Source organism: Ochotona princeps, chromosome 25, assembly GCF_030435755.1.
Source record: "Ochotona princeps isolate mOchPri1 chromosome 25, mOchPri1.hap1, whole genome shotgun sequence".
Lineage (NCBI taxonomy): Eukaryota > Metazoa > Chordata > Mammalia > Lagomorpha > Ochotonidae > Ochotona > Ochotona princeps.
The window spans coordinates 3,030,876-3,041,207 of NC_080856.1; the positions used below are offsets into that span (position 1 = coordinate 3,030,876).

Sequence of the window (10,332 nt, forward strand, 5' to 3'; positions counted from 1 at the left end):
AGGTCTGGAGCTCTAGCTGGGAATCCCACGTGAGTGGCAAGGACTCAAGGACGTGGGCCATTACCTGTTGTCTCCCAAAGTGCACACCGGCAGGAAGCTGGAAGAGGAAGTGTTGCCAGGAACTCCGATTAGGCAGCCTCAGCCGCACCTTCTAGTGGCCCAAGAGGTTCCAGCACTGTTCTCACTTGCTTCCGTCCCTTCCTTTGGCTATACATCTCCATTTGTCCTTCTTGCTGGTTTTGGAGTTGAGCTCCATTTTTTTTTTTTTTAATCTACCCTGTGAACTTTATTGCAATAGTCTTGGATAATGTCTTCACACCATTCTAGCAAGTGTCACACTAACTTTTAGCACTTGCCATGACCTTCGACCAAAAACTATGGACAGCCCACAACCCAGCTGCCCTGCTGGGTCATACTGCCTGCGCCCCCACACCCGCCCCCATTGTAGGTATCCTGCAGCGTCTCTTCCTCGCCAGCCCCGGGTGACTTCTGTGCACTGTGCTAGAGCCACCTGAACACAGAAACCGAGACAATGGGCCAATTCCAAGCAACCTCACCTAGCTCAAGCAGTCAGTCAGAGGAGAAAAACATATGAGTAACTTTAAATGATTTCTCAAAATCAATATATTTTCAAGGAGCTTCCTTATTTGAACTACAGACATAAATAAAATACATATACTCAAGGTATAAAATATCTGTCTTGGGCTCTTTTAAACAAAGGCTAGTGGAAGCAGACATTTGATGTTCCAATGGTGCCATGAACAAATTTGCTTGTTTTTTTTTTGGAACAAGAAATCATCTGAGATTGTACCTCTTGGGCTTCAAGCATGTTTTTGCGGCTAGTACAGAGACTTCATGGCAAGTCTCTCCCTCCCAGGGCTGTGGTGAGTTCTCGTGTTTTAGTCATCTGTTTTAATTGGCTTCCAGTAAGATTAGGAGTTGATCAAAACTCAAAAACTACTGAATTTTGTGTTAATTTCAGGGCTGGAAGCCTCCTCTGGAGTATCCCCCTTCATGGGGGTTGCTATCAGGTTGTTCTGTAGGAAATGGCGGGTCAGCCACTCATCGGTTCGAATGGCCTTGCAGTGGAGGCAGGGCCTCTCCCTGACTTGGTAACTAACCAGATTCCTCCTCCTCCTGGTAATGCTGCCTGGTGAGGGGGGTCGTTCACTTTCACTCTCCTTCCACGAGGAGGCGCCCGAGTCAGACTCTCCAGTGTCGCACTCGCTGGTGTCGCTGTCGCGATGGTTCTGGTTCACCTGATTGAACTGAAAATGGAGTTTGGCTCGTTTCTTTTCAAGATAGGCATTGATCAAAGCCACTTCTGAGTCCGTTACAGGGGTGAACTGGCTCTGCTGTGATTTCCTCATCATTTGTGAAGAGAGCCAGGTACCATCTTTGTTTTGCCACTCACAGCGAGGATCTTTGATTGCTAACAACCAACAGAACAAAGCAGTGAGTTAGGTGCATTGTAACCGGAGCTTTCCATCCCCTAAGACAGCCTATAGGATGGGGGAGCTCAAGCTGACACTACTTTCTGGTGGTCAGTTACAGATCTTGGCAGCTGACTGATTTTCCAGTAAGATGCACTCTCCTACACACCACAGGAGTCAGGGACTTGAAGCTGTATAGATCAAACGGACAGGTCCAGATTTTTCCAAAGACCCTTGTTTCGTTGACCTGGTAGATTTACACGTTCAAGTCTATATATGAATGTGATTTGAGTAGCAAGAACTAAGAAGCATCTTTTCTTTGTACAGGGTGTGCTGTTCTTGGCTGTACCAGCTCACAAGAGCGCATGAACTTTCAGGAATTTTATGAGATGTTTAAACAGTCATTACTAAAAATTAAATTATGCAGACTTATAATTAAATCGATTTACTAAAAAAAGTAATGAACACTTGAAATCCATTACTTCTTAATTACCCTGCCACGTTTTATTCTGCTGTGTGTGCTCAGTTGTTTGCACCTGCTGTGTCTGGAGGTTGGGAATGTGTGAGAATGCGCTGCTGTGCTCCTCTCTCCGGCTTCAGGTTCAGTGACATCGTGTTGCTAAGCTGGAATTCAGCCTTGGGGAGAATTCAGATACCAAGACCATCAGCTTTAAAGATTACGGCTTGATTTATGGTTGTGTTTATGGTCTACACTTAAGAAAGTGACGGAGACCCTGTTGCTCATGTAGATTACATATCAGCATTGCAACTACAGTCACTACACTGGGAACAGACCCAAAATGAAATATTCTTCTAGCATCCTAAAAGTGCTAGCTGATTCACCAACAAAGTCACTAGCATCACTGACAAGTGAAGCTCCAATCCGCATCTCCCAGCTCACTTTTACTTCACTCCTGAGAATCTGTACTAGAACTGCTCTTGTTCATGATGCATAGGCACAGTTCAGCTAAAGCTGTTAGAGTCTGGCAAAATCCACGGGTATTTCTTGTGAATTCACTTGCTAAATGGAATCTAACATAAAGAATACCATACAATGCATCATGTGTTAGCAAAATGTTTAATGAACACGTATACACGTATGTTTGCAGAGAGCCATTTGTCAAACATTTACCAGTGAGCTTCTGCTCAGAGGTCACCTACAGTTCACTGTCCCTTCCCAGGCAGGGAAGGAGACAAAGGGGTGAAGGAAGCCCCACCTACCAGTGGTCCTTAGCTGTGGTGGCTCTGCTAAAGACAGGTGAGCCGTCCTTCTGAAGGGACAGAGAAGCCCAGGGCACTTTGCCCACACAGCGAGGCCTTGCAAAAGCCTTGGCTGCTCCCATCCCCTGTGTACCTCCCACACTCAGCATTTAAGCACAGCTACCAAAGGCACCTGCTCTCACCTTTACTTACTGAAGTGCGCGTCCCAGCATCTTTATTCTTCTTACACTCAGACATCTGTTTCAGAAACATAGGTAAGGGGGATCTCAGTTAGTTGTTGTTCGTGAATGCTTACCTGTTAGGAGATACTGGCATCTGATGACCTTGACAAACCCTAACTGGAAACATGCAGTGCAATTAAGCAAGCACTCCTGGGGTTCCACTTATGCTGAGCCTACCTCCCCCAGCTACTTTAGAAGACCAGGCTTTGATAACAGAACCTGCCAAAACGATTTGAACCATGCAGGTTGGCAGAGAACGGAAAGGCAATGTTGATCAGGGGCCATAGGTTGCTTGTAAAGTTTTCCTGTGCCCAATTACATTACAGAAATATATTACTGAGAAACATGTGTGACAGTACTCATATAGTCTAAATTTGATTCTTAAAGGAGACTGATCATTATGACAGTTCTTTAAAAAGATATCTAAGGGTGCAAGTGTGGTGCAGCCAACAAGACGCTCTAAGAATGCCCCTGTGCCATAGCAGCAGGCCGGGCTCAAGTCCCAGCTCCCCATTTTTCAGTCCAGTTTCAAACAAGCTCCTTGGGAGGCCACAGAGGACGGCTCAGTGCGTGCACTTCTGCCACCCCACTCTCTTTCTCTCTTTCTTCCATTCAAATAAAAAGAAAATAAATATTTTTCTTAAATTACAATGTCTGATCAACACATCTCTGGAGACCTTTATCTGAATTCATAGATTCAATAGCTCCTTAATCCTTCACACGTTTTCTACAAAATATTAACATGATGTAGCTATTATTTGTGAACAATGGTAACCAAAAGAAATGAATTTCATTGAATAGCTGATTTAAAATGCGCTGTGCCTTGGGGCATGTGGTTGGTTTGGAATGCCCACACCTGGTCCAGAAGTGCTTCCTGCTGCCGGCTCCCGGGGAGGCAGCGGGCAGCGGGTGACTCACAGGCTTGGGGCTCTCCGCCACATGGATCCTGACAGAGTCTCAACCGTTCTGGGCATTTGGGGGGAGTAGACCGGCAGATAGAAGATCTCTGTATATTTTTTAAGAAAATAAAGATACATTAAATTTTTAAATCTTAAGTAGTGAAGCTGATTTTTTCTTTCCTTTAATTTTTTTGAATTGCCTATAGTTAGAAAAAAATAAATTTATGTGGGCTGGCATCATGGCATAGCAGGTTAAGCCACTGCCTACAATGACAGTATCTTATATAGGTGCTGGTTTGAGTCCCAGGTGCTCCAGTTATAACCCACTTTGCTGCTAATGACCTGGGAAAAGAAGCAAAAGATGGCCCAAGTGCTTGGGTCCTTATACCCACATGGGAGACCCAGATGCAGCTCCTGGCTCCTGGCTCCTAGGTCCTAGCTCCTGGCTGCTGGCTTCAGCCTGGCCCAGCTCTGGCAGTTGACACCATTTGGGCAGTGAACCAGTGAATGGAGGTTCTCTCTCTCTCTCTCCCTCTCTGAGGAACTCTGGGTTTCAAATAACTAAATAAATGTTTGTTTTGTTTTTAATGAATGTAGGTAGAAAATCAGGCATCCTTTGTTTGCACAGTGCCCTCTGTGCGGATTTGTAACTCTAGTCTAAGCTCTTTGGCACACTCCTGGAACATCTGACCTCTCCAACGGCAGGCAAGTGTCTCTCACGAGGGGCCTCTGTGCCTTTTGCATTTCAGAAACATTGGCTAAAAATCTTGAAAATGAAGTTCTCTCTTCAGATACCTCTTTTTCTAGAGGACTTGAAGGACCTCTTCAAAGGATGGGAAGAAGGACAGACTGAACAAGACTCGAGGCCAGCCTCTACAGGAAGCACTTAGTGGGCACACTGAGGCAAACACACAGCCAAGAGGCCTTAGAATTCCTCACCTCTGTGCAACAGAAGCCAACATGTTCTCAGAACAATGAAGAACACCCAAGTCATGCCTTCAGAACATTGTTGGCCTCATCATGGTCTGTCAGCTGCAGTCTGACAGCCAGAGGCAATACCTTCCCTCCCCCCGCACCACTCACCCACAGTGGACACGCGAGCCAAACTGAACCAATAACTCACGCACCTTCTCCCTAACCCAAGGCCTGCATGGGTCTGTAACCCCCTCACTTTTGTAATAAAAACTAAAATAAAATTACAAATTAAAGCAGGAAAAAAAGATGCTTCTTTTAAAAAATTCTCTGGGCGAAGCCTTAGATATTGTAATTATGTATACAGAAGATAAATAAAAGATTGGAAGTTTATGAGACTAAATTTAATTGCAGTTGGTTATTTCTATATAATCTGCAGTCATTGTATTTTGTCTATAAAATGTGCCACATTTTCTTTAAAGCATTACTACTGCCATGGGGGAAGAAGGTGTTTAAAACACTTGCTGGATTTATGTCATGCTCATACAAAGATCCCACATTTGATGCCAGATGAACATCCAAGTACAAAATCAAAAGAAAGATTTTGCGTTAAACTAAGTGGACTCATATGCACTGAGGTGACAAGAAGCACTTGACTAGCCGGCCTTGGCGAGTGTGTGACTCAGTGAGGGAAAGCAGCAGCAGGGCCCTTGGGGCTGGGGACACTCATCAATCGAGCCGCTCAACAACTTCCTTCAAGCTCAGTTTCCATGCGTACAGTCCAGAGTTTGGCCTCGATTGTCCGGAAAATATCAGCAGTAGCTATCTGAATCCACACTGAACAAACACAGCAGCTAACCATAGCTGACCATAGCAGGGTGGCTGCACCTCCGAAGTGGCAGATCTACAGCAAGCCATGGCGCTTCACCTTGCAGGATAACCACCAGCACCTTCCCATCAGCTTTTCCCATTACTCAAAGTTTGTAAATAAAGTCTCAGAGTTCAGCAGAGAAAATGAACAAGTTCAAAGTGAAGGGGAAAATGTCCTTCTCCTTGACTAGCGCTCATATGGTTCTCAGATTTCAAATCTGGGACCCTTCAGGCCAAAAGCGGAGGGGCCAATTGTAGCTGCCACAAGGATTCAAAGTGAAATTCGGAACCTTGAAGATAACTAAGTTTTTAATCAGTCCAGAATAGGTTTAAACCCACATTACCAATTACGTTCTGCAGCAAACAAATACCGCAGCAGGCAATCCCAGTCTGTTCTCCCCTCTGTCACTAACCACTTGTGTGACGTTGGACAAGTCACCTAAAGTCCTCAGGCCTCATCAATGACAAGAGGAGAGTGGATGGCAAGGTCTTCCATGCTTACCCACCGAACCTGGAAGCTCAGGCTCCCATGACGCCAAGCAGCTGACGCATGCCACACTGCAGGGCAACAGCTCAGACCTCCTCAGCCATGTTGGTCATCAAAGTGCCAGTGATCAATTTCAAGTTTCTGTTAATTCTCTAAAGTAGCTTTTCTTGCCAAGGTAGACAAATTTTCTTGCCAAGGTAGACTTAACCAGGGAGTCTAAAACTCGTCTGAGCTATCATTCTTCTAAATCTTTGCTGGCCAATATTTACCTTAAGAAGCGTTTAGACCTTAGCTGGAACTTCTTGGCTGGGAGGTGGGAGGAAGGGCCTTGGATTATTAGAATGGAATCCAGCTGGCACAGGCAGAACACACTCCTCCTTTCTCTCTCCAGAGCTGGGAGAGCTGTCTAGCTGACCACTGCCAGTGCAGGGCTACATGATGTGCTTCGACTTAGCTAAGGGCCAGCAAGGATTCCATGTCAGCAGTTCCTAGGGGCTTGGTTACACAGCCCTGATCGAGTGGACGGCTCCACGGTAACGGGACGGTGTTTTCTTGTGCCAGTAGCAGGTGTGACTCCTTCTGCATCTGACTCTGGATGGAAGGTGCACTGCCCTGTTCACACATCTCCTACCAACCAATGTAGTGACTTTTCTATCTTTGGTTAGAATTACATGGTGACAGGGCCTGAATTGTAGCACAATGTGATGTGTCACTTGCAATCCCAGCATTCCATAGGAGAGCAGTGGCTTGAGTTCCACCTGCTTGGCTTCTGATTAGCTTCTTACTAACACACCTGGGAAAGCAGTGCAAGATGGTCCACAAAGGAAACCAGACGGAGTACATAATCATGTTTTAAATTGCTGCTTAAGATGCCTACATCCCACCACAACATGCCCAGGTTTGATTCCCTGCCCCCGACTTCAGTTTCCTACTAATGTGGACTCTGGGAGAAGCAGTGATGGCCCAAGTAACATGACCCCGGCCACCCAGGCCCGGAAAGCTGCTGGCCATCACGTGCAGTCGGCTCTGAACAGGTGAATGGAGCTCTCTGTCTCTCCCTCTATATATATATATGTATGTACACATACATTTATACATGCATCCATATAGCTTCTATTTCTGTGTATTCTGCCTCTCAAACGAACAAAAAATCAGTTTGAAGCAAGACCTGAAAATACATACAGTAAAATACTAACCATGAAAGAGCAAGGCCCGACAGACAGCAACACTGGATAGAGAACAAGAACAATCCTAAGAAGGGCATACTCCGGAACAGTGACAGTGATTATCTCCGAGAAATGGGATTACAGTAGGTTTAAATTTTCCCCTTCTTCCTTTTCTACATTCTTGGAGTCTCTAAAATGAACCCATATTTTTTTTTAAGACTAAAAATGCAGACTTTTAAGTGTTCCATTGCAGTACAATGAACTCAGGAATGATCCTTTAGAGTACACTCAAAGAAAAAGGACATCCTACCCAGATGGAGGCGCGGGAGCAGAGCATCAGGACCAAGATGATGATGAAATACCAAAGCAAGAAGCTCCCTATGGTTCCACAAGAGTCATCCTTCCCGCACTCAGCTTCCTGGCTTGGAATGGTAAGACTTAAAGGGATGGGGGATGGATCCACCTCCCAAAACAAGGAAAACAGGTCTCCCATGACGGCTTCTTGCTTAGCAAATTAAACATGCTCAAAGGGATGAAGGTGACTGAGAACTGCCTCACTCCGTGCCATATGACAACTTCCTTGGCAACCCATTGTGACATACACGTGAGTAACCATTACAGGAACTGACAAACACTTCTCCAACTTCTAAGGTTTTAGAAGGTTGAGCCAAATGAGTTCTGGGGAAGTCTGTGATCTTTTTCCTCACATCCAATTATGGTCCAATATACTATCACCTTTTTTTTTCCACTTGAGAACTGTGTCCCCACTCACCCCACAGCAACTGGGGAGAATCAAATCAAGACCTCAAGGGACACCAACATCCACAGATCCTCTCTTCCTCTATATCAAATGGCATTAGTATTTCCATACAGCCTAATACAGCCTAATGCATACAACCTTAAGCCATCTCTGGGATGACTTATAATACCTAAAACAACGGAAATCCAATGTAAATAATTTTATACTCTTATCTGGGGAACAATGAGGAAACAAAAGTTCGCACATGCTCAGTATAGACACAAGTTTTTAAAAATTATTTTTGATGTGTGGTTGATTAACATGTAGAAAGTCAGGGACTTGTGTTTTGTTTTATTTTGTGTTTTGGGTGAGTTCAGTTTGTTTTGTGTTTTTACATCTTACGTGGGGTGTTGGATCTTTGGGATAATAGTGAAGAAGTCCCTTGAAACACCTGTGTGTTGTGTCAGAGTGCCTTGGGTCAATGCCTGGCTCCGTTTCTTTCCAGTGCCCTGCTAGGGAGCACTCCGGGGACAGTGGCCATGGGTCCTGCCACCCGAGTAAAGACTCAGACTGACTCCCTACCTCCTGGTACTGCCAGGTTGAGGAGTGAACCAGCAGATGGGAGAGTTCTCTATTATTCAAACTAAACAAACAATTTTCAAAATCTAAGTGCATAAGCTATCTCCTTTTTTCAGTCTTTTTTATATATAGATCATTGTAACTTAACATACACCATTCTACTGTATTATGGCCTGAACTGTAATCCCCAAAATTCATGTTGGTCTCCTTACTCCCAATTTGTTCTGTTTGGAGGTAGGACCTCTTCAAAAGACAATCAAAGTTAAATGAGGTTATAAGAGTGCAGTCCTAATCCGATATGACAGGAGTCCTTCTAAGAGGAAGAGGGGCCAGCTTGAGTGAGTGTAACTGCTGCTTGCAGCCCTGGCATCCCATATGGGGAACTAGTTGGAGTACTGCTAAACTGCCTGGAAATGCAGCAGGAAAGTGGCCCAAGTACCTGAGCTCCTGGCACCCAAGTAGGGACTGAGATGGGGTGCCTGGCTCCCAACTCCGACCTCATCTAGCCTTGGCTATTGCAGACATTGGAGCAGTGAACAAGCAGATGGAGGGTCTTTCTCTCTCTCTCTCTCTCTCTGCCATTCTAACAAATACTGCATCTTTTAAAAATAATAATAAAAGAAGAGGCGACACTAGGGACTCCTGAGAACACAAAGTAAAGACTGTGTGAGGACAGAGAAGGCAGCCTGCAGGTCAAGGAAACAAGCCTTGAGAGAAGCCATCTTGCAGACACCGTCATGGCAGCATGCTCAGATGCATTTGTGGGATATGACAACCAGCTCCTCTAGGCCCGTAGGGAACCTAGCCTCATTAGAGGATGGAAAGCAGAACAGGTTGGACCACTCTCCTGGCCAAGCTTTGCAGCATGTTCCTGGGTCTGTGGTTGCACTAAGGTGGACTTTGTTGATCAAAAGACCTTAGAAAGATTTTTCTTAAAAAAATCTGGAGCAACGTCTCAGGGCTATGGAAACCATCAAGTGAAACACCTGGAATACTTTCCCGTATTGGGGTCCCTAAGGCATCATTAAATAACCTCTCCTATCCCGAAGCTGACGGAGTCTGGCAGCAAACAGCGGCCCTTTATCCCCCTCCCCTGTGGACATGGGAGCAAAAGAAAAACTGAAACACGTGTCCATCCCACCTTTCTCCATACCTGACCCTCCCCATCCCAGAGGCCCACATGGGCATGCATCCCTCTCAACTATGTACACAGTATTTAAAAAAATAAAATTAAAAAATTAAAAGATGACATCAGTGTTGTATATTTTTCAAGTTAGTACAACTCTAATGAGTTAAAAACTAGAGTGAAACAACGTTGCTGCTGACACTGTAACAGCGATAAATGTTTAAAAAATAATAATAAGATCTCCAAGACCCTAGCATACCTTAAGATTTTCAACAATAGTGAGTAATGTTATACGGAAATTTCATTTTCCTCTATTTTATTTGGGATGATTTTAGGACTATTTTGATCACTGGGCATATACAATGTCACTGCGATCATTAGTCTTTAGAGGGAGCATATACTGGAAGAGTCCACAGCCCTCAATGTCCAGTTGAGGCATTAGCCTCAGCCAGTGTCGCCACCTCCAAGAAGCCCACCAGGGCTGGACTGGGGTCCACCTGTCTCCTCAGGCGCTGCTTGGTCACCTCGCTTTGCCTTGCTACTGCACCTGCTGACCTAATGAAGAGAGCTGCACTCTTCACACGGGTATTTAGGATTTACACTCGATCAGAACCCTTGAAATAAATACATCGACTTCATCCAGGAAAAAGAAATGTTTTGTCATGGCTGGGTCTGGACA

General features: G+C 45.0%; 1 protein-coding gene across 1 annotated transcript; it reads right to left on the reverse strand.

The window, feature by feature from the left end:
- Window positions 1–625: 625 nt before the first annotated feature.
- SSMEM1 (serine rich single-pass membrane protein 1) lies at window positions 626–7,800 on the reverse strand. Its single transcript, XM_004592563.3, has 3 exons — window positions 7,520–7,800; window positions 2,837–2,891; window positions 626–1,432 (listed from the first exon to the last, which is right to left on the reverse strand). The coding sequence occupies exons 1-3, from the start codon at window positions 7,700–7,702 to the stop codon at window positions 951–953; spliced, it is 720 nt and encodes a 239-aa protein (XP_004592620.1). The 5' UTR covers window positions 7,703–7,800; the 3' UTR covers window positions 626–950.
- Between the last annotated feature and the right edge of the window lie 2,532 nt (window positions 7,801–10,332).

Excerpts from the sequence above, each read along its gene's own strand:
- SSMEM1 (XM_004592563.3), bottom strand. The coding sequence starts at position 7,702 with ATGGGAGACCTGTTTTCCTTGTTTTGGGAGGTGGATCCATCCCCCATC. Across the intron at positions 2,892-7,519 it reads GCTCCCGCGCCTCCATCTGG|ATGTCTGAGTGTAAGAAGAA; the intron begins GTAGGATGTCCT and ends TTTCTGAAACAG. Across the intron at positions 1,433-2,836 it reads GCGCACTTCAGTAAGTAAAG|CAATCAAAGATCCTCGCTGT; the intron begins GTGAGAGCAGGT and ends GTTGGTTGTTAG.